The 27,978-nt window shown below is 53.9% G+C and overlaps 1 protein-coding gene across 6 annotated transcripts in view; it reads left to right on the forward strand.

Moving 5' to 3' along the window:
- WDR25 (WD repeat domain 25) overlaps positions 1–27,978 on the forward strand; it is a 144,569-nt gene that overhangs the window by 86,138 nt on the left and 30,453 nt on the right. For 3 of the 6 annotated variants that reach the window (XM_051830841.3, XM_051830843.3, XM_051830842.3), the window contains exon 4: positions 10,882–11,012. The exons of 2 other annotated variants lie outside the window; for them this stretch is intronic. In XM_051830841.3, the coding sequence (XP_051686801.3) occupies positions 10,882–11,012 (131 nt within the window). Of the gene's footprint in view, positions 1–8,765; positions 8,906–10,881; positions 11,013–27,978 lie in introns of those variants that run through there. One more of the 6 variants, XM_089322808.1, reaches the window with a different exon arrangement.

A 27,978-nucleotide genomic window follows, 5' to 3' on the forward strand; every position in this document is an offset into this window, starting at 1 on the left:
GACTGGCAGGGCCAGGTCTGCCCAGCGGCCAAGCTTGCCGCCTCGTGTGGCTCAGAAGCCACGCTCAGTTCAGGAGACACCGAGTGGAGCCAGACCAGTGCCCGCCCTGGAGTGCCCATGTCCAAGACAATGAGCAAGACCCAGGAGCTGCACGAACATGGGGCCTGGAAAATCCAGAAAGCCTTCCATCCTGAAGGAAGCGAGGAGGACGAGTCAGGGCGGGAGGGTGCTCAGCTGATGGGACAGCAAAGGCAGAGTCGTCAGAGGAACGGGATGCCGTGTGGTAGGTGCCACGAGGGTGTGGGAAGTGGGGCAGGTGGGCTCCCCCACCCGTGGGCCCCCAGAGTGACAGGTGATGCCGTCAGGGGACTCACATCGAGTTCTCTGGGTAACAGTGATGCCTTCCCAGTGAGCTTTTGTCATGTTCTGCTTTCTCAGTCATCATATTATACACGCCTGTGCCTCTGTGTGTGTTTGCCTGTGTGTGCGCGTGTGTGTGTGTGTGTGTGTGTGTTGGGAGGGGGCTTCTGCCGTTTTTATACTTTCAAAGAGATTCCTCCTGCCTGCTGGGTGAGGGACTGGCACGACCCACGGCAGGCAGAGTTCTGGAGCAGGAGAGGCTCGTGGGTCTCTGGGCCAGTCCTCTGGGAGCTGTGGCTGGGGACATGAGAGTGGAGGAAACTGGCAAGTGCTGTTCTGAAACTGTGGCTGGAGGACCACGTGTCGGGCTCTGGGCCCAGCGCTCCCGGTGTGTGTGTTGGGGGGTACAGAGAGCAAGGCACGTCTCTGTGCTCTGCGCTGGGGAGGCCTCCACTGCGCTGCTCTGCCGGGAGCGGCACCCCACTGGCTCGGCTGTGGAGAGCCCATTTCGTTCGCTCTGCAGTTGCTTCCCCTCCCGTATGCAGGGCCTAGCGCTGGGGCTGCAGTGGAGAGTGTGTTGGGACGTGCTGTGTCCCCAAAGAGGGCATGGTTGAGGGGTTTGGACCCCAGCCTTGGGGGAGCCCCAGATGGCCTCTCCTGCCGCGGGCGGTTGTTGGTTGCTGCGTCTGTGTCCTTAGCTGGTGTGGCTATTCCTAGAGGACAAGGCCTGCTGGTCTCCATGCCGCCCGTGAACTGGCCACAATCTGGCTTGGGTGTGTACGGACGAGACAGCTGAGGCTGGCCCTTGCTGGGTCCTCTCACCCCAACAGGGGCTCCTGGGGTGAGGAGGGCTCCCCTGTGTCCCACCACCAATCCCCCCCATCTCTGCATGCCCCACTGCCGGGCGCTCCCTTTAGGGCTTGGGTGGGCCTTGCAGCCCTGTGGTCTGCACCCTGCTCTGACGTGTCTCGTCCCTTCTCTTCCCCGAGTCTCATCTCCATTTTCACTTGATCTGCCTTTTTCCGCCCTTGGTGATTTGGCTTTTTCATTTCAATCTAATTAGAACTCCCTGCCAGGGGAAGGCCACGCGGGGCATTCTCACCGCAGCGCACTGGGAATTAGTCACTCGGTGCCCATTGTCGTTAATGGGGATTTGGCGCCAAGGCCATTTATCCTGGTGTCCTCAATCAATACAGTTAAAAATCTGTGGATTCTGAAATGTCAATACCCAGCCTGAAATACGGAGGGCCAGCAGCATTTCGTCTCGTTAATTTATAGTTCTGACAGGCTGTTGGCTTATAGAACAACCATGAATCAACACTTAAATAAAATCTGCTCACAGATTAATTATTCTGGTGCTCCTGTTTCAGTCTGTAATCTTCCTAACAAAACGTCTCTGGTGCGTGAGGCTGAGCCGGCCTCGGGAGTGCGGGCTGACGCCACCAGGGCCCCAAGTGTCGTCTGCTTTGTGAGTCACCTGCTCTGCACACCACATCAGCCAGTCTCCTCAAAATCCCCCATAGAGCGTGTTCGTGTTTCTTGCCCACCTCTGCCCCCCGCGGCCCCCAGCAGCCTCCAGCCTCACTGGTCAGGCTGCCTGCTGCAAGGGGTGCAGGGCCCCCATGCTGAGCACTTGCTGAGGGCCCAGGGGACCCCCCTTTCTGGAGAGCACACCCCGGCTGAGCAGCTGCCTGGGTCAGCTCTCCCAAGGTGCACCCAGCCCAGCCGGGCCATCTCTGCAGTGCCCCGGCCCCAGCTCCCGTGTGCTGGAAGCCGCAGGAGCATGGGCGGGTGCTGTGTGGGCTCTCCCACCTCCTGTAGCTGGGCAGACAGGGGCTTTCCCCTCACTGCCACCTCCGTGTCTGTGCCAGGCCGGAAGAGCTGTGACAAAAAAGGCAGAGGTACCTGCAGGTCCTCAGGCAAGCGCACGCCTTCTCTGCTCAGCCTCCACCTGTGTGGCCCGTGCTCCTGCTGAGTTGTCCAGAGAGTTCTGCAAACAGCCGTGGTCCCCTGGGTGCCTTCCCAGTGTGGCTCTTGGTCCCACCAGTGGGTCTCTGGGACAGACTCTGAGGAGGCCTTGAGCCTTAGCGCTCCTCCCAGCCTCGCTCAGGCTGGGGGACAGCTTCCCTCTGGTAAGGGTGCTCCTGTGTTTGGAACCTGGGTTGGGCACAGAGACCCCCACAGCCCACCCTCCAGCCTTTCCCTCACTCAGATGGTCCCTGCTGCTCCGGGTGTGCCCTCGTCTTTGGATGGGGTCATGATGTGTGGACATGAGTGGCCAGCGGCCCATAAATGACCATTCATTCCCCTTGTTTTCTGAGAAGTGTTCTCCTGTACCTCTGGGGTTTTCACAGCACGACGAGGTCCCCCATTGCAGAATCGCCACCAGGAGAAAGAATGACAGATGGTCTGCACCTCGCTGTGAGTCAGGCCCAGCTCTCCAGCACCTGCCAAGTGGGAATGGATGAGTGGGTGTCAGACCCTGCGTCCGTGTGGCTCACTCAGCCTCCCCACTGTTTTTATCCCCACTTCCCTGATGCAGACACTGAGGCTTAGAATGTTTGAGGCTACCCAGCCGACGGGGACAAAGCTGGGCCCAGCTCAGGCCTGCGGCCTGCCTGTCTCATGTCCATTTTCTCGCCGTGGGCAGTTCTGCTTGGCCCTACCCGCTGGAGTCTGCTTGGCTCTGGGCAGGCAGCAGCTCACCACCTGCAGAGGCTAACGAGGGGCCTCTGGGGAGAAGGCATGCCCCAGACCCTTCTGACTGAGCCTCTGATTAAGTGACCGGCTGAAGGGTGCTTCTCCCGCCATCGACAGCCGCGCTGCAGCGGGAGCAGTGCTGGCCCTGATGACTTCAGACCACTTGGCGTGGGAATGGTGAGCAGCATCCAAATGAAAACCATGGCGCTGCGCCCAGGAGCTCGTGAGGCCCTGGAGAAGGGGCTGCCCGAGGAGGCTGTTATGGGGCTAAGCCTTTAAGGGGGAGCACTGCGGAGGGGCCAGCCCGCTGCCTGCAGGCTTTCGAGCCCTGAGTCTCCCCAGCACATCTCAGGAGGACTCGGCTGGGGCCCTGCCTGTGCCCCGGGGATCGCACAGGAAGCATGCGGCCTCCAGGGAGCAGACCTGGGGACAGCGCGTCTGACACTTTTTCTGTGTTTGCTCCTTTAGCCCCAGGGCCTGCTGCTACCAGATCCAGAAGCGAAGGCTCAAGGGGGCTTCTGTAGCCCAGAGAGGGGGTGGCTGGCGATGGTTCTCACGAGCAGCCCTTCGAGGGCCTCCTTGCCCACCCATTTCCTCCCACCCGTGCGGAGGGACCCGCAGCGTCTCCTCCTCTTCTGGTGTCTTTCCCTTGTCATCTGCAACCCCACTGTCCCCAGAACTCTGTGGATGCCCCCCGCCAGCCCCCCTCTCTGGGCCTTTCATGAGCAGGCCTGTTTCAAAGGCTGCAAGGCCAGTTTCCACTCCCACGTATGTCCTGTCTCCTCCCTCTGAAAGTCCTGTCTCAGCCTCATCTCCTCTCACTCCATCCAACTCGAGGGAAACATTGACCCCAGTTCTGGTTGTGAAACCAGATGCTGCCAAGCTTTGTCAAAATGCCGCGCCAGCCCCTTACCTAAGCTCTGGAAAAGGAGCAGGTCGTGTTTACCCCTCGTGTGGCCTTCATGCACACGTTGCGCAGCAGTGCGGTGATGTCAGAGTTTGGCTGCCTTCTTAGGCGAGGCTGCTTTGGTCGACTGAGCCTGGATCCTACAGCCCGTCCTGCATGTCTCCTGCAGAATGGTGGGTTCTGGTCTGACACCTCACAGGAAAACCAGGGGACACACCTTGTTTGCGAGTTGAGAACAGCTTTTTAATTTCATTTTTTCTTCCCACTCTTTACTTGTGGAGAATTGAGTCTTGTCCAGGTAATTAAAAGCAGTGGCTGGGCCGGCGCCGCAGCTCACTAGGCTAATCCTCCGCCTAGCGGCGCCGGCACACCGGGTTCTAGTCCCGGTCGGGGCGCTGGATTCTGTCCCGGTTGCCCCTCTTCCAGGCCAGCTCTCTGCTGTGGCCCGGGAGTGCAGTGGAGGATGGCCCAAGTGCTTGGGCCCTGCACCCCATGGGAGACCAGGAGAAGCACCTGGCTCCTGCCTTCGGATCAGCATGGCGTGCCGGCCGTGGCGGCCATTGGAGGGTGAACCAACAGCAAAGGAAGACCTTTCTCTCTGTCTCTCTCTCTCTCTCTCTCACTATCCATCAGCCTGTAAAAAAAATAAATAAATAAAATAAAATAAAAGCAGTGGCTGAAGTTGTGGTAAAGGAATTTGCTATGATTGCTGACTCTTTGCTGCTGCCACTGCCGTGCACCGGGGCCCTGTCACTCGTGTGGGCTTATGTTGCTTCTTATTCTCACAGTTACCTCTGAAGGCAGGCTTTACGCTCCTGATGTTACAGCTGCGGCCCCAGGGTGCTGGGAGGGTCGCTGACCGGTGTGCAGGCCCGCCTGGCTCTCAGCCCAGACCCTGCCCGGGTCTCTGCCTGGCTTGCCAAGATGGCCCCTGTTTCTGATACCGAGTTTTGATTTGAAAGTTAGTGAGCTCCTTTCCTCGTTAACTTGGAGTCAGGATGGTTAAATTTACAGCTGGCTGCACCCTTCCCGGAGCATGAGTGTAACGGTATTGATTTGAGCTGAATGAGTCATGCGCCTCCTGCCTGGGAACAGGCGCGCCATCACCAGGAGCCGGCGGCATAAGCGCCCCTCGTCAACACTTCCCTACGCCTTCCTCAGCCCGTGGCTGTGAAGGGCAGGCGAGGGAAAGGGAAAGGTCAGGAACAGCTGGCGGCTCTGCTGCCCGGGGCGCAGAGAGGTGGGCTGCGGGTTAGACAGCTCCAGACCCGGTCCTCCCAGCCTGGCTGGCTTTCTTGGCCCTGGACGAGTCTCTCACCTCAGCGAGCTTCCATCTCCCCTGCTGTGAGGAGGGGTTAATGACACGCAGCACCTGGGGGCCAGGGTGGCACATGCCAGCTCCAGGAAGACCCGGAGGGCACAGGACCAGGAGTTGCTTGGTCAAGGCAGCCTCTGGGCTCCCTGGAGAGGCGTTGTGAATGCCCCTTCTCCTTCCCGGGGACTCATTCCTTGGGTTTCATTTGGTCAGGACCAAACACCTGTTGTATTCCAGGAGCGAGACTTGCTGAATGGAGAAGGAGGGTCCTCGGGACCTGGAGGGAGCCCTGCATGATGGCAGGGTCCCCAAGGTGGCCATCAGTGGACCGTCTGCGTTGGTCCAGTGTGGCAGGCTGGACAGTGCTGCCTTGCAGTGCTGGTGGGGAGGGGAGCACTGGCCCTGAGGATGGCACCCGGGGGGCAAGGGGAGTTTCTGCCTTGTGTCTTAAACATGTCTTCCCTTGAATGACACTTTTATTTGTATCATGAATGATTCAAGGAGAAAAAGAGATGATTTCTCTCTCTCTCTCTCTTTTTTTTTTTTTTAAACAGGCAGAGTGGACAGTGAGAGAGAGAGACAGAGAGAAAGGTCTTCCTTTGCCGTTGGTTTACCCTCCAATGGCTGCCGCGGCCTGCGCGCTGCGGCCAGCGCACCACGCTGATCCGAAGCCAGGAACCAGGTGCTTCTCCTGGTCTCCCATGCGGGTGCAGGGCCCAAGCACTTGGGCCATCCTCCACTGCCCTCCCGGGCCACAGCAGAGAGCTGGCCTGGAAGAGGGGCAACCGGGACAGAATCCGGCGCCCCAACCGGGACTAGAACCCGGTGTGCCGGCGCTGCAAGGTGGAGGATTAGCCTAGTGAGCCGCGGCGCCGGCCGAGATGATTTCTCTTAACTCTGAGAAGATCCAAACGGTTTGTGTACATTATAACCAGATCAATAAATCCAGTGTCAATGGATTAAGTTCCCTAAAACTGCACTTCCTATCCTAAGAATGCACTGAATGAACAGAATTTGGTGTAACGAGCGGGCGAGATGGTCTGAAAGCTGAAGGTTCCCTGATGAGCACCGTGCTCACAGCAGCGCAGGGAGGGGTGTGAGAAACTCACCTCTCCCGCTCGGCTCTCGGAGAGGCCTGGAGGAGCACGAGCCCATCGGGCGGCTCATGTTCACGGTCACTTTACCCAGCCTTTATCCCGTCCCCTCAGCAAATGCAGAGGCCAGCCCAGCGCCTGTGTTCTCAGTGCCTCACGACAAAAGCTCAAAAATCATTAATCTCTCAAGGTTCCTGCTCTTAGAAACCTGCACCCTGGTTTTCGCTTCTCATCTACCGAGGGTGAAGTCAACAGTTCGAGGTTTCGTGTTTTCCAGCTGTCTCAGCTCCTCATTGTTTGCTGCTGGCCCTGCTCTGTACAGCACTTCACCCCTCGGGAGCTCTGTGGGGGCCCAAGGTCCCCCTGCTGGAAGTGACAGTGCCGGGCCTGGGCGGCCCTTCCCAAGGTCCCCTGCTGGAAGTGACAGTGCCGGGCCTGGGCGGCCCTTTCCAAGGTCCCCTGCTGGAAGTGACAGTGCCGGGCCTGGGCGGCCCTTTCCAAGGTCCCCCTGCTGGAAGTGACAGTGCCGGGCCTGGGCGGCCCTTTATGCCCTGGCCTCACCTCCGCACCGCGCCCGGAGGTGACGGTCCTTGTGTCTGCAGCCAAGTCCTGCTCCAGGCCTCCGCACTGATAACCTTATCTGCACTAGGTGTTTGGAAACTTACTAGACAGTTTGAAGGGCCGGCGTTGTGGCTCGTGGGTTAAGCCGCAGCCTGTGACGCTGGCGTCCCTCAATGGAGCTCCAGTGCCTGTCCCTGGTGCTCTGCTTCTGCTCCTGCTAAGGCTACTGCGAAGGCAGTGGAAGTGCCGTGGGCCCTGCACCCATGTGGGAGACACAGTTCCTAGCTCTTGGCTTCAGCCCTGCCCAGTCCCAGCCATTTGGATGGAAGATATTCTCTCTCTCTGTCTCTGTCTCTGTCTCTGTCTCTCTCCTTCCCTCCATGTCACTCTGCCTTTTAAATAAATAAGTAAATATTTTTAAAAAAATTCAGTGGTCTTTCAGTTTTGGCCCCTTTTCACAAAGGAAAATAGTGAGAGCCTGGTTATTTTCAAGTAAATGCAAGAAAAAAAATATCTACTACAGCTCATCTTCTAAATGGAGAATGTGGGTATTTCGAAGACCGGTTCTCAGGAACATTCAGAAACACAGCACTCAGAAGTGCTTCTTTCCGGCGGGAAGATGTCAGTCATCATCTTTCAGCAACTCAGCATTTCCTTACATCTGCCTTACCTGTTGTTGACAGGATTCTGTCACTGCACTTTCTGGGACAAAGAGAGAGAGAGAGAATTCACTGTTGTTTCTGAACCAGCATATGGTTATGGCCGTGTCTGAGACAGGGGCCCGCCTCTCTCCGGGCAGGTGCAGTCCTTTCCGAGCTCAGGATCAGCAGCGAATTCCAATGAGCTTGAACCCAGGACTCTGAGTGGTCGGCATGGTTGCCTCTGTGGGAGAAGAGACCCGTGGCTGGCCTGGGCCTTGTTGGTGGTGCTGGGGGCCGCAGTGGCCTCCGCCCCCTCCTCCTCCCCGAGGGCCATCCCCCAGCACCTGGCTGAGGTGAGCATCCCGAGGCCTTGCTGCTGCCACAGTGCTGGCCCTGTCTCCGGCACGGGCACAGAGGCTGGGGGGCCGCCCCCGGCTGTCCTGTCCACCTGCAGGACTTGCTAACCACGCACAGCATGGGTGGTGTCTGATCCCGAGTGCTAATGCGAGGGGCAAGAAAGGATGTGGGCTCCAGGTGAGTTTCAGAAAAGGAAGATGAAGAGTGAATTCGGCAAATAACAGATTTCCAGTTACATTAACTCACTGGGAAGTGATTCTTCATTTATAAAAAGTATTTCCAGAATTTTCTTTCTTTTTTCTTATTTTTTGAGAAGCAGAGTTATAGACAGTGAGAGGGAGAGACAGAGGGAAAGTTCTCCCATCTGCTGGTCCACTCTCTAAATAGCCGCAACAGCCGGAGCTGAGCCGATCTGAAGCCAGGATCCAGGAGCTTCCTCCAAGTCTCCCACGTGGGTGCAGGAGCCCAAGGACTTGGGCCATCCTCTACTGCTTTCCCAGGCCATAGCAGAGAGCTGGATTGGAAGAGGAGCAGCCGGGACTGGAACTGGCACCCATATGGGATGCTGGCGCCACAGGCGGAGGATTAACCTACTGCGCCACAGTGCCAGCACCCCAGAATTTTCTGTGATGACAAGTGACTGGCAGTGGTAGGCTGCTAGAAAACAATAGAGAAAAACAAAACCAAACATAGCTAACTGTCCATCAAGGTAAAAGTGACACTTTAACAAAGAGTAAGAGAGTAATGCTTTTCAAAAAATTCACACTCCGAAGAGTACATTTTGAAAACAGATGTTTAAATTTATTTCCATCATTATGTGATTTTTGTAGCCAAAAGTGAAGCAAGTGTGTCACCTATCGAGACTCCTGCACCGTCAGCCTGGGAACACTCTTTTCTAATCTGCTCCAGAATTCCTTAAAAGAAGACTTGAGCTGGATTATTACAAATCTGAGAATGCAGCGATACCTTGCGGTTGGTTGAAGGAACCTTTATTTGACATTAGGGGTGGAGCTTTACTGGCCAAATGTTCACAGACCCCTCTGCACCACTAACAGACGGAAGGGACGGTGTCTGCTGTGTGGCCAGCGGGTCCAGTGTTCAGTGGATGAGCCCAGCCCACACCCAGACGACTCTCTGGTCACCAAAGTTCCCTGTATTACCAGAAGAGGCAGCACGCCCGGTGCTGCTGCTCACTAAAGCTGTTGTAAGTTTTGATGATTTCAGAGAGCTTCTGTGATGTCCTAGTCAGTGGCGTATTACAGTGTATTTCAAAGTGTTGGCGGTTTTATGCCGTCTCATCCTCCGCAGTGTTCTGTCTCTGCTGCTTTAGATGTTGGTAGTGCATCAGTAGTTCTAGCACATCGTGTGACTCGTCAGCAGACACTCAGGAGTCGCTGATGCATGCGGTCACACCGCTTTGGAGACTGGCTGTGGGCAAGCTGGACTTAGAGTCTCCCGCTGTACCTCTGTGAGCAGTGATGGATGACTTTCCTCCCCCTACCTGTCCACTGAGTGGGGGCCACAGCACGTGTGACAGGGCTGCCTTCAGGGAGCGCTCCTTGGGTGGAGCGAGCAGATGCTGCTTCCTGGGCTTCTGCGAGCACAGGGGATGCTTGAGGCCTTGGCGTCTCCTACTTGGCCAGCACTTCCTCTGTCTTCAAGCTGCCGACGCCCTCAGTGCCGTGGAAGCCTTCCCGTGGGTGCAGGACAGCTAAGGTTTTCCCTGCTGGGCTGGGGAACCCTTGCTGGTCACTCAGGTGCCACACATGCTGTGTGAGCCCTGCCCCTGGGGACATGTGCAGCATGGCTCTCAGACTGCCTGGCGAGGGCGCCTCCTGAGGCCAGGCCAGTTTCTCCATGCAGTTTCAGGAGGATTAAGTGAACAGGTGAGAATAGCAGCCGGCCTTTCAGACAGGAGCCCACCGTGGTAGCAGGCACGGAGCCCACCATGGTAGCGGACATGAGCCCACCGTGGTAGCGGGCACGGAGCCCACCGTGGTAGCGGACACGGAGCCCACCGTGGTAGCGGACATGAGCCTACCGTGGTAGCGGGCACGGAGCCCACCGTGGTAGTGGACATGGAGCCCACCGTTGTAGCGGGCACAGAGTCCACCGTGGTAGCGGACATGGAGCCCACCGTGGTAGCGGACATGAGCCCACCGTGGTAGCGGACATGAGCCCACCGTGGTAGCGGACACGGAGCCCACCGTGGTAGTGGACATGAGCCCACCATGGTAGTGGACATGAGCCCACCATGGTAGCGGACATGAGCCCACCGTGGTAGCAGACGTGAGCCCACCGTGGTAGTGGACATGAGCCCACCGTGGTAGCAGAAGGAGCACCAGCTTTTGTCTGCCCTGAGTGCTTGGTGTTCTGAAGCCTCCATAGCTGACCTTGGGAAGGCCACTGTGGTGGGAAGGCCTCTCACACCGTGTTTGCACAGCGTGATAGAGCTTGACAGCCACGTGATGCCTGATGGGGCAGGGTGAGCGCTGCCCTGTCCCCTGTGCGGTTTGGGCCACTGTCATCACCCCGAGTGCCACGCTCCACCGCGGCTCCTCAGGGACGTGCCTGCCTGCCGAAGGCTGATCCTGAATGGACCTCGTGGGGCAGTCCTCCTCAGGATAAGCAGACAGCTGTAGGGACTGCACAGCCTTGGAAGTGCCGCCCTTGCCGGGCCTTGCTGCTGCCACCTGTAAAATGGGCCTGGGCTGCCGATGAGTTATCCTTGTGCTGCCTGTGGTCATGGACCCACCTTTCAGCCTAGCCTGGGGCAGGGGCTGGCCACGGAGTGCAGGCAAATGCTGCCACCATTGCTGCTGGGTTTCCAGAAACTTGGACCTCGGTGTCCTGTTTGCCCATGGACTTAGATAGTATTTTGGTTGTCAGAAACTTGTTTTGTGATCTAGGTGTCTCCTAACACTGTCCCCTCTTTCTGTGTTGCAGGAACCCAGCTGTTCAGTGGGCGAAGTGACTTTAGAGTCACTACCTTGAAATTTCACCCGAAGGACCCCAGCGTTTTTTTATGTGGAGGCTTCAGCTCCGAAATCAAAGCCTGGGATGTGAGGACTGGCAAGGTAACGCCCTCCGTCCCCAGGCTGCCCGTCCCGGGGCGCTCGCCTGGACAGCAGGAGGCACGGGGCGGGGTGGCGCCTACGTGTGGGGCCTTGGTGACGCAGTGACCACACGCAGCGTTTCATCAGTGCTAAGCCTCGTTCCTAGACGGCTGGAAAGAACATTAGTGAGTTCTGTGCAACTGTAGGTAGCGTGTTAGTAAAAACACTTGTTGGGCACCTACTGTGTGCACAGTGTCTCCCAGGTGACAAAACATGTCTCACCCTTGGGCTCCTGGAGGGCGTAGGTCACTGGTGTGGACAGGCGCCGTGTGTGTGTGTGTGTGTGTGTATCTCTGTTTGCCTCTCTTCACTCTACAGCGAGCTATTTTAGGGCAGGGATTTTGTCTGTTCGTTGCTGACGCTCTGGCTTCTGGACTGTGCTTAGTAGATCACGGCTGACGGAGTGATGGGTGGAAGAGGAAGGCGGTGTGCAGAGTTTTGGACGCAGGAGGTGGGATCCACTTGTGTGTGGGGCCCAGTAACCAGTGGTGCTGGGCTGGCCTTTGGGCTCCCCGAGGGGCTTTCAATGCTGAGTGCCTTGGTTGGCAGTGGGGAGCCCCAGGAGGTGTGTGAGCAGCAGTCGGGAGCAGGGCCGAGGGAGGCTCTGGGAGATTCGGAGGGTCCTGACCTTGGTGAAGCAGTGGCCCTGGCGGAGGTAGAGGGGTGGAGAGGCTGTGAGCTTTGCCAGAGGAAGAGCCCCGGTGCAGAGTGTCGGAGTGTCTTCCCTGATGTGGGGCTCTGTGGCCCACCCCGAGGGGCTGGAGTCTATCTGCTGGAGCCCGAGTGTGGAAGAAGACGGTGCAGAGTGTCGGAGTGTCTTCCCCGACGTGGGGCTCCGTGGCCCACCCCGAAGGGCTGGAGTCTATCTGCTGGAGCCCGAGTGTGGAAGAAGACGGTGCAGAGTGTCAGAGTGTCTTCCCCGATGTGGGGCTCTGTGGCCCACCCCGAAGGGCTGGAGTCTATCTGCTGGAGCCCGCGTGTGGAAGAAGACGGTGCAGTGTCAGAGTGTCTTCCCCGACGTGGGGCTCCGTGGCCCACCCCGAGGGGCTGGAGTCTGTATCTGCAGCACTCAAAGACTGCATCACGGCTCTGGGGGTGCCTCCTGTCCCCCCCCCCCCCCGACAGGTGCAGCCTCCAAGCAGCAGGTCTGTCCCAAGCAGAGGTCCTTGCATGTGGCCTGGGTGGGAGAAGTGAGTTGGGGCCTCCGGGGCCTCGATGCCAGGCTTCCCTTCATGTTTCAGAGCGGCCTCTGCAGGGAGGCCCTGCCCAATAGGCTTTTTGATTTATTTTGAAAAGAGCCTCAAAACAGAGACCCTTTCCTTTAAAGTGAGCACACAGATAAATCTAGCTTGAAGCACGTCACAGAGGGAGGCAAAGATAGAAGCACGCTTCCGAAAAGCAGGGGGGAGGTGTCACGCCTCTTTCTTTTACTAAGAAACTTTTTACCAAAATATCTGGAAAAGAAAGGAAAACCACCCTCAAAGAAGTGGACACAGTGGAGTTTTCAAAAAAGCACTAGCGCTCTCTGCACTGGGATATGAATACGCGGTAAATGAAAGAAAACGTTCGACTGCGGCGTGCGCTCCGGAATCGCTGAGCTGTGCTGCTAGGAGTGGGACCTCTGGTTACCCAGCCCCTCCGACAGCCTCCCCGAAAGGTGCGCCCACTGTGTTTAGACTCGAAGACCAAACTCGTAAGACATTGTGCAGCTAGGATGCCATCTAAGAGTTGGTTAAAAATATCGGATTTTCTCCCAGGGCAGACACCAGCTGACGGGCTCTGACAATGCCGGGGGAGCAATTAGAGGCAGATGTTGCTGTGACTGGTATTGGCATGTGTGTGAGTGGCTCCCGGCCCACAGTGTGGTAGAGGAATCTGTACGCGTTTGTTTTTACTTCCTGTTCAACAACAGTCCTCCCCCACTGGGTCATGGACTCAGGGACGCGTGCTGCCTGGTGTCAGATGGCTCAGCAAGGGCGGGGGCCACAGGCTGCTGTCCTGCGGGAGCTCCCACAGTGGGCCCACTCCCTGCTGAGCCCCTGGTGTGTGGCTCTGTCCCAGGTGCTGAACCCCCATGCCAGGGTGAGCAGCATGATTCTACCTGCCTCAAGGACAGCAGTGGGGACCACAGGTGGAAGCAGGGGGGACACAGGTCTCAGCTTAAAATCAAGACAAGCTTCCCCTTCTGTAGGTCCTGGGGAGGGAGCGCTTTGTTGTCAGAGTGACACGTGGACATGTGCCAACACTGGGAGTTTAGGGAGAAAGGGAGGAGGAGGAGGCCTGCTGCAGCTGGCCAAAGGTAAACATTAGTAACATTTTTTTTTTTTTTTTGACAGGCAGAGTGGACAGTGAGAGAGAGAGACAGAGAGAAAGGTCTTCCTTTGCCGTTGGTTCACCCTCCAATGGCCGCCGCGGCCAGCGCGCTGTGGCTGGCGCACCGTGCTGATCCGATGGCAGGAGCCAGGAGCCAGGTGCTTTCCCTGGTCTCCCATGGGGTGCAGGGCCCAAGCACCTGGGCCATCCTCCACTGCACTCCCTGGCCACAGCAGAGAGCTGGCCTGGAAGAGGGGCAACCGGGACAGAATCCGGCGCCCCAACCGGGACTAGAACCCGGTGTGCCGGCGCCGCTAGGCGGAGGATTAGCCTAGTGAGCCGCGGCGCCGGCCAACATTAGTAACATTTTGAGTCTTTCGTTTTTCTTTTCCTCTGAGGTTTTCTCTTTGTTCTTTTATTTTTTAATAAATACATCTTTTTCTTTTTTTAAAAAAAGATTTACTTATTTATTTGAAAGAGTTACACAGAGAGAGGAGAGGCAGAGAGAGAGGTCTTCCATCTGCTGGTTCACTCCCCAATTGGCCACAACAGCTAGAGCTGTGCCGATCTGAAGCCAGGAGCCAGGAGCTTCTTCTGGGTCTCCCACACGGATGCAGGGGCCCAAGGACTTGGGCCATCTTCTACTGCTTTCCCAGGCCATAGCAGAGAGCTGGATAGGAAGTGGAGCAGCCAGGACTTGAACCGGCACCCATATGGGATGGTGGCGCTTCAGGCCAGGGTGTTAACCCACTGCACCACAGTGCCAGCCCCATTTATTTTTAAAGAATATTTATCTTTATCTTGAAAGGCAGAGTGCTGGTGGGGCGGGGCTTGGAAAGTGGGAGAGAGAGAGAGAGAGAGAGAGTTATCTATGGTTCACTCCCCAAATGGCTGCAACAGACAGGACTGGGCTAGTCTGAAGACAGGAGCCAGGACCTCCGTCGAGGTCTCCCACATGGGTGGCAGGGACCCAAGTACTTGAGCCGTGGTCTGCTGCCTTCCCAAGCACATTCGCAGGAAGCTGGATTAGAAGCAGGACAGCTGGGCTTGTGCTGATGCTATGACAGAGATTGCCAGTCTCACAAGCGGCAGCTTTGCCTGCCCTTACCGGCACCTCTTTTTCACTTTTTACAAAAAACAAAAAACAAAAACGGGGCTGGCACTGTGGCACAATAGGTTAATCCTCTGCCTGCAGTGCCAGCATCCCATATGGGCACTGGTTCTATTCCTGGCTGCTCCTTTTCTGATCTAGCTCTCTGCTATTGGCTGGAAAAGCAGAAGATGGCCCAAGTTTTTGGGCCCCTGCACCTGCACGGGAGACCTAGAAGAAGGTCCTGGCTCCTGGTTTCAGATCAGCCCAGCTCCTGCCGTTGTGGCCATTTGCAGAATGATCCAGTGGACAGAAGACCTTTCTCTCTGTCTCTCCCTCTCTCTGCTATAACTCTACCTCTCAAATAAATAAAATCTAAAAAAACAGAAAAATTTGGTTTTATTTTTGAAGACAGATTTTGTAGTTTGCTTTTCACAAGGTGCTGTAAAGGTTTTCATTGCCACTGCCGGTTGTAGGGTTTTGAGTAATATTCCTTTGACTTGGTCTACCTTCCTGACTTGCTTCCTGCCCATTCCTGGTACTCAGAACAGAACCTGACTTAAGCAGGAGCTGGGAAATGTGTGCAGACTGAATGAGTGAGATGAATGATGGCTTCAACTTCTTGAACCAGTTCCCTCTATTGGAAGTGCGGGCTGGAGACCAGGCTCAGCAAACTCCTACCTGAGGCTAAATCCAGCTCGACACTTGTTTTTGTAAATGAAGGTTTATTGGAACCCAGTCACACTCATTCATCCATGTGTTGTCTTTGACTGCTCTCACATGACAGCGGGACCACGTGGCCTGCAAAGCTAGCAGTACTTACAGTTCTAGCTGACTCTGGCTTTTGAGGGGTCTGCTTCTGACCTCTGCCACCCTCCTGGTCATATGGCCTCCTCCTGGTCTGGCTGACTCGGTCCCTCGGGGCTGACAGGGTCCCTCAGGGCTGACACGGTGCCTCGGGGCTGACACGGTCCTGTGTGTCTTTGCAGAAACCGTGTGCTCAGGGGATGATGTTTAGTCAGAGTGGAAGTCATTTCTCTGTTGCTGCAGTCTCCCAGTAAGCGTCAAGGGTTGCTTTGTTACACGTTCCACTGTAAGAAAATCTTTGTGCCTCTGGCATTTTTTGTATTTGGGACTTATTTCCTTCAGCTTGAGTCCCAGGACTCACGTTGCCAGGTCAAAGCGAGTGGACGTTTTGCACGTAAGGAGTAGGTTTCTGCAGATAGATCTGAGGCAGTGAGTCCACCCCCGGATGACGGCGGAGGCCGGTAGCCTCTCCCCGAGCTCTCAGGGCACGAGGCCTGATGAGGAAATGGGACCGAGAACTTTGAAGCTATTCTCCAGTCATGAGAGCTTTTGATTTATTAAACCTGGTCAAGTAGTAAGTGCTGGGATTCTGGACTCCTCCAGCGCAACCCAATTCATTGCAGCAAATGGGCCATTTGGCTCCCCTCTCCTGCAGTCTTGGCTGATCTGTCCTCTCTGCCGTGGGCTTGATGACTGGCGCCCAGCGCTCTGCTGCAAAGTGCCTGAGTTCATTTTCCGCAGGTCAGCAGGGTGCGCTTGGCGTGAGCCAGCCAAGCTTCCCTGGTCGGAGCGTTTTCTGATTCTCTTCCCCCAGCAGTCCAGCTGGCCCTGGCTGCGGTCTGGAACCCAGTGTTTTCAGTCTTTCCTTCATGCTACCGTGGGCGACCCTCTCTCCAGAAGCCGCTCTGGGCCTCCTGTGCCCCAGCCTGAGCTGCAGGAGAGCTGGGCTCACGTCCACCCTTGCCCACTTGCTCAGCCAGGCGACCTGAGGCGAATCTCTTCACCAGCAGAGGCTCTCTGGCCCGCATGGCTGCCCCGCTGGCAGGACGAGGCCGTCTCCGAGAAGGGTCTGTCGATGAACCTGTGGTGCAGGAGAGCAGCTGGGCTCTCAGGGGCACACACCCCTTCAGCAGGTCTCCGTGGGAGGAGAGCCTGCATTTCCGACAAGCACTGGAGATGCGGGTGGAGGTGGGGCACGGACCACACCCTGAGAAGCCAGGGCCCACAGGGCGTGAACTTGGAAGTCCCTTGCTTCTCTCTCGTGAACTCCATTGGCCTTCATCCTTGATGGGCTACGTGCTTTGTGACCTATTAAGTGACAGTGAGCCCCTTCACCTGGAAGTTTTTATTCATGGTAGCCTTGCGCAGGGGCCTGAGTCCTGGCATCTCTGTGCCTTGGCGTCTCCCACAGGGTAACCAGAAGAGAACTGACAGGGTCAGCCGCCCCTGCTGTCACGAAAGAGCCCTGCGGAAGCACCCGCCTGCCCCGGCTTCAGGGCCATGGCCATCCTGAGGTGTACGCAAAGGCTGTGGCCGCCCCTCCAGCAAATGGGACATGAGGGTCAGCTGCGATCAGCTGCGGCTGGTGGTGCTAGAAGTGTGGACAGAGGAGGAGGACTGGGGAGACCCTGCATCGCACGGAGCACAGTGTGGCGATCCAGCACCGCAGGTCTTGGTCAGCGCTGACTCTGGTGCTCCCCAGTGTTGGGCAGATGACAGAGCCACAGCCTCACTGAGCCCAGCCTGGTGCAGGAGGTGCCAGGTAGGCAGAGGGGTCTGAGACGTGGACCCAGCTCTCCGGAGCCCAGTGCTGTGGGCCATTTGCAAGGAAGTCAGCTTCAATTTAACTTTAAGATGTCTCTGTAGCTTGAGCCAAAAGCTAGGATCTGTGATAAAAGGCATTTTCCCGCTTGTATCATGAGTCAAATTTGTTGAGAAAGCTCACACTGAGGCTGAAAATCTTATCGTATATTCAGCGCATCTCCCTCTTCTGCAGGACTAAATTATGGAACCCCAACCTCAGCAAATTACCTCCCGGTTAAGGCAAGATTAAACACTGGGAATTGGAGCAGCTCTGGCAAATCTAGGACACATGGCCCCCAGAGCAGGAAGCTTGGACTGTGCCCAGTTCCTCCCTTTCTGTGTGTGGGGCTGAGGTTGGACAGGCCAGCTGAGCAAGCCCTCTGATGTCTGCTCCTGTTCTGCCCCCTAGACGTGCCACATTGGCTCCTCCAGGCCACCTGCTGCTCCTCTGAACCCCTGACTGCTCACCTGCTCTGAGATTCTCCTGTTAAAATCGCCTTGAAAGGCACGCTCACTTTTGCTCCCACACACTCTGGTGTTGCTTTGGCACAAAGCATCAATATTTCATGCTTGTTCTGCGTCTGTTTTTCTTCCTTCTTTCTCTCTCAAACATTTTAAAAATTTATTTGAGAGGCAGAGAGACAGAGAGAGCGCCCATCTATTGGTTCACTTCCTAAATCCTTGCAATGGCCAGGGCTGGGTGGGGCTGAAACTGGGAGCAAGGAATGCAATTCAGATCCCCCGTGTGGGTAGCAGATCCCCGTGTGGGTAGCAGATCCCCCGTGTGGGAGCCCAAGTGCTTGAGTCATTTCACTGCTTCCCATGGTCTGCTTTAGCAGGAGGCTGGAGTCTGGAGCCCTGGGTGTGGAACCCAGGAACTCTGTTGCAGGATGCAAGTGTCTCTCTCTCTCTCTTTTGATTTATTTATTTATCTGAAAGAGTTACACAGAGAGAGAAGGAGAGGCAGAGAGAGAGAGAGAGAGAGAGAGAGAGGTCTTCAATCTGCTGGTTCACTCCCCAATTGGCTGCAACGGCCAGAGCTGGGCAGATCCAAAGCCAAGAGCCAGGAGCTTCTTCTGGGTCTCACACACGGGTGCAGGGGCCCAAGACTTGGGCCATTTTTCAGGGCCATTGCGCTCGTATGGGGGCCGCCCACCATGCCACAGAGCCAGCCCCAAGCCCTCGCTCTCCAGCCCTTGCTCCAGGTCCCCAACCCATTACGCACCCAGCCCCTGGCGATCACTGATGTACTTTTTGTCTCTATCGATTTATTATGGACATTTTCTATAAACAGAGTTGCATAACGTGTGATCTTTTGTAACTGGTTTCTTTTGTTTCACATACTGTTTTCAAGGTCCTTCCGTGTTGCAGCCTGTATCAGCACTTCATTCCTGTTCTGTGTTTTGTCATTGTTGTTAGATTTTATTCTCCGGAGGAATTTTTGGCTCACAGAAGGTTCAGGTGAAGCTAGAGATTCCCCGTGTACGTGCACAGCCTCCCAGTGTCAACAGCCCACAGCAGTGTGGTGCGATTGTTAGACACACGACCCCAGCTCGACACGTCGTCTTACCCAAAGTCCGTAGTTGGCATTAGGATCCCCTTTTGTGTGTCGGGGTTTGGGTGTACAGTGACCAGCCATGGACGCAGTGTTTGTGTCCCTCACCAGATTTCTCTGTTGAGGCCCTAATGCCCACGTGGTGATTTTAGGAAGTGGGCGTTTGAGTGGTAATAAAGTCTTGAGGACTGACACCCTCAGGAATGGCCAGTGGCCTCCCTTAAGCAGTGTCGAGAGAGAGGTGATCTGTATCTCCACCGCATGGGGACTGGGGCAGGACACTGGGGCGGGAGACTAGGGCAGGAGACTAGGGCGGGAGACTGGGGCAGGCTGCTTGCAAACCTGGCTCTCAGGTGCCACGGTCTCAGACTTGTCTTTCAAGGACTTTGTACGTTTTGTCTAGATTATCAAACCTATGAACACAGAGCCGGTCATAATACTCCTTTATTGTTCTTTCAATGTCCCTGGTGTCTGTAATGGCGTCCCCTCGGTCCCCTCTCTGATTTCTGAGAACTCAGTATTTGTATCCTCTCCTTTTTATAGGATTTTTTTTTTTTTTTTTGGACAGGCAGAGTGGACAGTGAGAGAGAGAGAGACAGAGAGAAAGGTCTTCCTTTTGCCGTTGGTTCACCCTCCAATGGCCGCCGCGGCCGGCGCGCTGCGACCGGCGCACCGCGCTGATCCGATGGCAGGAGCCAGGAGCCAGGTGCTTTTCCGGTCTCCCATGGGGTGCAGGGCCCAAGCACCTGGGCCATCCTCCACTGCACTCCCTGGCCACAGCAGAGAGCTGGCCTGGAAGAGGGGCAACCGGGACAGAATCCGGCGCCCCGACCGGGACTAGAACCCGGTGTGCCGGCGCCGCTAGGCGGAGGATTAGCCTAGTGAGCCGCGGCGCCGGCAGGATTGTTGTTTTTATTTATCAAAGAATGAACTTTGATTTTTATTGGTTTTTCTCTATTGTTTTCCTATTTTGAGTTTCATTGATTTCTGCTCTAATTTTTATCATTTATCTATCATTTCTTACTTTAGATTTAATTTGTTCTTCTTTTTCAAGTTTCCTAAAGTGGGTGTTTAGAATATTTATCTTAGATTTCTTTTTTTCTTAAAATTTATTTATTTGAAAAATAGAGTTGGGGGGAGGCGCACACGTGCGCCAGAGAGAGAGAGAGAGAGAGAGAGAGAGCGAGCTTCTATCCATTGGTTCACTCCCCCGATGAGCACAATGGCCACAATGGCCAATCCTGGGCCAAGTGGGAGCAGAAGCCAGGAGCTTCTTCCAGGTCTCCCATTTCTGATGAGCACCTGGGCCATCTTCTGATGCTTTCCCAGGCACGTTAGCAAGGAGCTGGATCAGAAGCGGAGCAGCCGAGACTCCAGCCGTCAGCTCACATGGAATGTCGGCTCCCATGATGGGGTGCTGGCGCCACAAGTAGTGGCTTTACCCACTACACCACATTTATTTTCTTTAAAAGACTTATTTATTTGAAAGGCAGAGTGACAGAGAGAGGGAAAGCTTCCATCTACTGGTTCACTCCCCAGATGGCCACAATGGCTGGAGCTGGGCTGGTCAGTAGCCAGGAGCCAAGAGCTACTTCCCAGTCTTCCATTTGGGTGATGGGCCCAAGTATTTGGGCCATCTTCTGCTGCTTTCCCAGGCACATTAGCAGGGAGCTGGATTGGAAGTGGAGCAGCCAGGACTTAAATTGGTGCCCGTGTGGGATGCCGGGGCTTTACCTGCTGTGCCACAGAGATGGCCCTGATTTCTTTTCTAATATAAGCATCCAGTGGTAGAAATTTCCTTATTTTTTTTAAAGATTTATTTTATTTATTTGAAAGACAGAGTTACAGAGAGAGGTAGAGACAGAGAGAGAGGTTTTCTGTCCGCTGGTTCACTCCCGAGATGGCCACAGAGGCTGGATTTACGCCAATCTGAGGCCGGGAGCTTCCTCCGGGTCTCCCACGTGGGTGCAGGGGCCCAAGTCCTTGGGCCATCCTCCACTGCTATCCCAGGCCACAGCAGAGAGCTGGATCAGAAGAGGAGCAGCCAGGACTTGAACCGGTGCCCATATGGGATGCTGATGCTTTAGGCCTGGGCTTTAACCCACTGCGCCACAGCGCCGGCCCCTAAATTTCCTTCTATTTTTATTTTTTCACAGGCAGAGTGGACAGTGAGAGAGAGAGAGAGACAGAGAGAAAGGTCTTCCTTTACCGTTGGTTCACCCTCCAATGGCCGCTGGGGCTGGCACACTGTGGCTGGTGCACCGTGCTGATCCGAAGCCAGGAGCCAGGTCTCCTCCACTGTACTCCCTGGCCACAGCAGAGAGCTGGACTGGAAGAGGGGCAACCGGTACAGAATCCGGCGCCCTGACCGGGACTAGAACCCAGTGTGCCGGTGCTGCAGGCGGAGGATTAGCCTATTGAGCTGCAGCACCAGCCCTAAATTTCCTTCTGATCACTGCTTCACTGCATTCCCCAGATTTTGATAATTGCATTTCTTTTACTTCAAAATATTAAATTTTTTTTGTTGGTTTATTTATTTGAGAGGCAGAGAGATAGAAAGACAAAGACAAATAGACAAAAAGGAGCGTGGATCCACTGGTGCAGCCAAGGCTGTGGGCCAGGCCGAAGACGGGGGCAAGCAACTCAATCCAGGTGTCCCACATGGGTGACTAGGACCCCGCTACTCGAGCCATCCCACTGTGCTTCAGTAGGAAGCCGGAACTGAGAGCGGAGTCTGATTTGGGAGCCCTGAGCACCGTGGTAAATGCCTACCCCAGCTCCATGTAAATTGCATTTAAGTTTCTGTTGAGATTTCTTGTTTGACCCAGGTGTTATTTAGGACCATGTTGCTTAATCTGCATGTGTTTGGAGACTTTTTCCATGTGTCTTTTTGTTGCTGATTTCTAGTTTCATTCTTTCATGTGCTGAGAGCAGATGTGTGATTCTGTTGTTTGGTGGCCCAGGATGTGGTCTGTCCTGAGTGTGCCATGTGAACTCGAGAAGGACGTGTGTTGTGTTGTTGGGTGAGTTCGTTTTCCATGCTACTTGTATCCTGTTGATGAACGGTGTGATTGAGTTCAACTGTGTCCTTACTGACTTTCGGACTTCTGAACCTGAGAGTGGCACTAAGCTTCCACCTACAGCTGCTCCTAGACTGTAGGATGGGGTTGCATCCCGATAAACCTGTTGTAAGTCAAAAATACTGTAAGTTGAAAACGCATCAGATACACCGACCCACCAAACACCATAGCTGAGTAACACAGTACATATTCCCTGGTCAGTTGCTACCCTTGAGATGGTATGGCCGACTGGGAGCTGTCCAGCATCACCGGAGGACACCTGACCACCTATTGCTAGTCTGGGAAAAGGTCAAAAATCAAAATGAGTTTTCACTGAATACATTTTGCTTTTGCACCTTTGTTAAGTCGGAAACTCCTGGTGACCCTCCCAGGTTGGGGACTGTGCAGTGTGGGCTCTTCCGTTCCTCCTTGCAGAGCTGTTGGTTGTTGCCTTACACATGTATGTTGATGCCTTGTGAGGTGCACGTAGTAAGGGTTGTTACATTTTCTGGGAGAATTGACCGCTTATTCATGACGCCCTTCTCCACCCCTGATGACTTTCTCCGCCTGTAGTCTTTGTCTGCTGAACGTATTGTAACTGCTCCTGCTTTCTTTCGATTAGTGTTATGTTACTTCTTTCTCCATCCATTTACTTTTTGACTGTATGTATCTCTATATTTAAATGGCTTTCTTGTAGACAATATGTAGTTTTTTGATCCACTCTGACAACCTCTTTTTAAACAAGTTGTTTTTTTTTTTAAGAGGCAGAGAGAAAGAGAGTGAGAGTGAGTGAACCAGTGAGAAAAGGAGAGACATAACTATCTTCCGTCTGCTGGTTCATTCCCAAGATGGCCGCAATAGACAGAGCTGATCCTGGTGGAAGCCAGGGACTTGGAGCTCCATCCACGTCTCTCACGTGGATGTCAAGGGCCCAGTCATTGGGCCGTCTCCTGCTGCTTTCCTAGGTTCATTAGCGGGGAGTTGGATTGAAAGTGGAGCAGCTGGGACTCGAATCCATGCCGATTTGGGATGCTGGCGTCACAGGTGACAGCCTGACCTCACTGTGCCACAATGTCAACTCCCATTTTTCTTCTTTTTAAAGAACTTATTTTAACATTTGTTGCAAGGCAGGTCTAGTGGAAACAAATTTCCTTAGTTTTTGTTTGAAAACGTTATTTTCTTGGGGCCAGCATGTGGCACAGCAGGTTAAAGCCCTGGCCTGAAGTGCCGGCATCTCATATAGGTGCCAATTTGAGTCCCGGTTGCTCCTCTTCCTATCCAGCTCTCTGCTGTGGCCTGAGAGAGCAGTAGAAGATGGCCCAAGTCCTTGGGTCCCTGCGCCCACATGGGAGACCTGGAGGAAGCTCCTGGCTCCCGGCTTCAGATCGGCGTAGCTCCAGCCTTTGTGGCCATCTGGGGAGTGAACCAGTGGATGGAAGACCTCTCTCTCTGTCTCTACCTCTCTCTGTAACTCTATCTTTCAAATAAATAAAATAAATCTTAAAAAGAAAAAGTGCTTTTCTCCCCTTTCTTGGAACTGCAGTTTCACAGAATACGGAACTTTAGTTTGGTGGTGTTCTCTCCCAGCACTTCAACTATCCTGCCGCAGGTGCTTCCTTCCCGCAGGGCCTCTGAGGGGAAGCTGGTGCAGCCCTCATCTCCGCTGCTCTGCAGAGAGGCCATTTGCCCCGCGGGCTGCTCTCAGGGGTTTCTTTGTGTCTTTGGTCGTCTGTGGTTTGGGAATGATATGCCTTGCTGTGGCTGTTTGGCATTTGTCCTGCTTGGTGTTCTCGGAGTTTCCTGGATGTGTCATTGGTGTTTGGTATTAATCTGGGTAATTTCTCAGGCATTGCTGTTTTACAAACTCTCTCTCTCTCTCTCTTTCTGGTATTCCCATTACATTTCTGTTTCATCTTTTGTAGTTGTCCTACAGTTCTTGAATATTCTGTCCAGTCTTTTTTTTTTTTTTTTTTCGGTCCTTTCTTCCCTTGGTGATTTTCAAAGTTTTGCAGGTGGGACAGGTGCTGTGGTATAGCGAGTAGGGCCGCCTCCTGCAGTGCCGGCATCCCAAATGGGCGCTGGTTCAAGTCCCAGCTACTCCACTTCCTATCCAGCTCTCTGCTGTGGCCTGGGAAAGCAGCAGAAGATGGCCCAAGTCCTTGGGCCCCTGCACCCACGTGGGAGACCCGGAAGACGCTCCTGGCTTTAGATCAGCCCAGCTCTGGCCATTGTGGCCATTTGAGGAGTGAACCAGCGGATGGAAGACCTTTCTCTTTCTGTCTCTGCCTCTCTGTAACTCTGCCTTTCAAATAAATAAATAAATATTTTTTAAAAAAAGTTTTGGGTGTTGCTTTCCTTTCCCTTTCTTTTCTCCCTTCTTTCCTTGGTTCCGCTCCAGTGAGCCTGGGCGCTGGGCTGTGCCCTTCCCAGGTGCCTCTCAGTGCCCCGCTCTCGTGGAAGCAGCAGGGGGGCTGGACTGGCCTGGGCTGGGGGTTTCCCTCCCCACCCGCAGTGGCTGAAAGGCCCGCAGTTGGGAATTCCCCTTTGCCCACATGGGAGTCTAGAGCTGAGGTTGGATACCCCCCCCTCCGCCGCCCGCCCCCTTGATTCGGCTGTGATGAACCCAGCAGGTTAGACACTGGATGAATGGTACCTCCTAAGGGCAGGCTCATTAAGAACACAGGTGCTGGTGTTTTCTTCTCCTGCAGGAAACGTGAGGGGTTTTTCTCCAGGCTTCACTCTGAGAACCTGGTGCAGCTGCTGCAGGCCGGGCTCACAAAGTTGGGGGAGGAGGGAGGCAGTGACTGGGTCTCCCAGACTTCTTGTCTCTCAGATTTGCCTACAGTTTGTCAGTTAAAATTCACTTTCCTGGGGCTGGCACTGTGGCGCAGAAGGTTAATCCTCTGCCTGCAGCACTGGCATCCCATATGGGCGCCAGTTCTAGTCCCCGTTGCCCCTCTTCCAGTCCAGCTCTCTACTGTGGCCCGGGAAAGCAGTGGAGGATGGCCCAAGTCCTTGGGCCCCTGCACCCACATGGGAGACTGGGAAGAAGCACCTGGCTCCTGGCTTTGGATCGGCGCAGTTCCAGCCATTGTGGCCATTTGGGGAGTGAACCAATGGAAGGAAGACCTTTCTCTGTCTCTCCCTCTCACTGTCTGTAATTCTACCTCTCAAATAAAATAAATTAAAAAAAAATTCACTTTCCCATCAATGGTTCCTGTGGAGGTTTCTGCTCTTAAAGATTGCAATTCCCTGTCTTTTTGCGTCTCCATTTTGGGGGTAGTGGTTTACTTTGTGACCCCACTCCCGTTATGGATCTAAGCAGAGTTATCGAGGGGTGGGCACTGGGTGCAGTGGCTAAGATACAACTTGGGACATCTGCTTTCCGTATCAGAATGGTTCAAGTCCTGGCTCCTCTGCTTCTGATCCAGCTCCTAGGAGGCACCCGGTGGTGGCTCAAGTGCTTGGGCCCATTCCAGGTCCACTTGGCTTGAATTCTTTGCTTCTGGCTTCAGCTTGGCCCAACGCTGTTGTAGGCATTTGAGGAGTGAACTAATAGATGGAAGATCTCTCTGTGTCTCTGTCTTTGCCTTTCAAGTAAAAATGAAAATGCATTTAAAAAAAAAAGATATTCAGTTTGGTTTTTTCCTTGTTGTTAGGATAGAATATTGGCTTAAAAGCCCCTTACATAGTGAACCATTAACCAAAAATCCCTCGTTCCTTTTTGGTATGGCTTAATGATATCCCACTGTATGTATATGTACCACATTTGCTTTTATGCTGTGGCCAGTATGAATTATGCTCTGTGAATGCTTGCTAATATGTTCTCCCATAGACACATGTTCTGCGGAGAAGTGAAACTGCGGAGTCACAAGGCAGTGTAACTAACGCCCAGACCCTGTCCCTGGTGCTGAAACGTTGAGACAAGGTTTGAGCGTAACAGAGAGAGAAAGTGAACCTGCCGACAGATGAGGAGGCAGCAGATCAGCATCTCAATGACTGCCATCCTGCTTAGTGAGGGTGTGGTCCAGGTTTGTTTTTTAAAAATATTTATTTTGTTTATTTGAAAGGCAGAGTGAGAGAGAGAGAGAGAGCAAGCAAGAAAGAGATCTTCCATCCACTGTTTCACTCCCCAAGTGACTACAACAGCCAGGGCTGAGCCAGGTCGAAGCCGGATGCCAGGATCTGGGTCTCCCACATGTATGGCAGTTGTGCCATCTTCCGCTGCCTTCCCAGATGCGTTAGCAGGGAGCTGGACTGAGAGCAGGCCCGCTGGACCATGAACTGGCATTTGACTTTGGGACGCTGTTGTTGCTTAACCCGCTGTGCCACAGCACCAGCCCCCAGCCTGGGGTTTCTAAGGCGGCTGCAAAGGAGGTTGGGCGGCTGAGCCTGGAGCTGAAGCCGCAGGGCTGGTAACAGGGTGTCTCAGATGTCGGCGAGTTTCCTGGGAGACTTGCTTCATGGCTCGACTTTATCGCTAGGAGGATATTTCAGGATACCTGAGTAGCCACAATACATTCTTTGGCCAAGGTATGAAAGAGAATGTATTGTAATGAGAGGTTCCAATGTTCCATTAATTGGGACGAAGCCCACTCAGCCTGTGGTGCCTGCTCCCTTTGCCCTTGGGCCTTTGGACTCCTTTGCCTCTTGTTACAGCACATTCAGACCTCCACCCATGCTGAATGGAGAGGGCCAGACTACTGTGCAGCTGCAGTTGGCTTTCTCAAGGCCAGTTTCTGGAATTCACAAGCAGGCATTGTTTATCGATGTGACCAGACACTTCAGTCGGTCAGTGGTCTGCTTTTGTTCATCAGAACGTAAAAAAGGGAAGATACATTCGGTCTGGCTGCAGTAGCTGCACATGCAACCTTTTAAGAAATGGCCAGACCTCTTTCTAAAGTGGCTGCCCCCTTTCACGTTCCCACCAGAAGTGTATGAGGGTTCTAGTTTTCCCACACCCTTGTCGCCACACTTATTACTTGTCTTTCTGATACACCCTCTCTAGTGGGTACAAAGTGGTAAGTCATTTGGTGTCTTTTAGATTTGGTATAGAACTATTTAGATTTTTTCATTCTTCATGAGTGAACTTTTAAAATTTTTATTTAAAAAAAAAATTGACTTGAAAAGTAGAGCAGTAGAGATCCTGTGTTCACTGGCTCACTCCCCAAATGCCCACCACAGCCAGGTCTGGGCCAGAGCAGAGCCAGGAGCCTGGAATTCAACCTGAACATCTCAGGTAGGGGGCAGGGACCCAAGTACGCGGGCCAGCAGTTGCTGCTTTCCGTGGTGTACATTGAAGGTAGCTGGAATGGGAAGCAGGCCTGGGCCTTGAACCCAGGAACTCTGACGTGGGATGCAGGCGTACCAGGTGGCATCCGGAGTGCTGTGCCAAGTGCGCACTCTCGTGACTGGGCTGTGGAAGTTTGTGGACCTCAGAGAATGGGCTCATTTAGGCTAAGTTGTGAAATTCATGTACAAAAACTTTTTCATAACATTCCTTTACTGTCCTTGTGGTATCTGGAGTCTGTAGTGATGTCTTCTCTTTCATTCCTAATATTGGTAAGTGGGCTTTTTCTTTTCTTTTTTTTTTTTAAGATTGATTTATGTATTTGAAAGGCAGAGTTAGAGAGAGGCTGAGGGAGAGAGAGAGAGATCTTCTATCCACTGGTTCATTCCTCAGGTGGCTGCAGTGGCCAGGGCTGGGCCAGGCCAAAGCCAGGAGCCAGGAGCTTCTTCCAGGTCTCCATGAAGGAAGAAGGGGCCCAGGCACTTGGGCCATCTTCTGCTGCTTTTCCAGGTCATTAGCAGAGAGCTGGGTTGGAGCAGCCAGGACTTGAACCAGTGCCCATGTGGGCTGAACCTGCTGTGTCACGATGCTGGCCTTGGTCCTTCTTTCTTAATCACCATTTTTGAGATTTGGCAACCTTACTGCTCGTGTTAGTGTAATATTGACTCTCTCCATTACTTTTCTGTTTTTCAGTTTCAGTGATTTCTGCTGTAATTTTACTGTCCTTCCTTCTGCTTGCTTTGCCTTTTCTAATTTCTTAGGGAGGAAGTCTGCTCATTGGCTCCAGAGCTTTCTTTTTAATAATCACTGCGATGCTGCGCATTTCCCTCTAAGCACTGCTTTTTCTGCTTCCCACAAATTGTGATAGACTGTATTATAATTTTAATTCAATTGGAAATATTTCCTAATTTTATTTGGACTTTTTTTTTGATGTATGAGTTGTTTAGAAGTGTATTGTTTAATTTCCAAATATGGGAGATTTTCCAGATATCTTTCTGTTGTTAATCTCT

This window comes from Oryctolagus cuniculus, chromosome 20 (assembly GCF_051225735.1).
Source record: "Oryctolagus cuniculus isolate XC-2025 breed Fujian yellow rabbit chromosome 20, ASM5122573v1, whole genome shotgun sequence".
Taxonomy (NCBI): Eukaryota; Metazoa; Chordata; class Mammalia; order Lagomorpha; family Leporidae; genus Oryctolagus; species Oryctolagus cuniculus.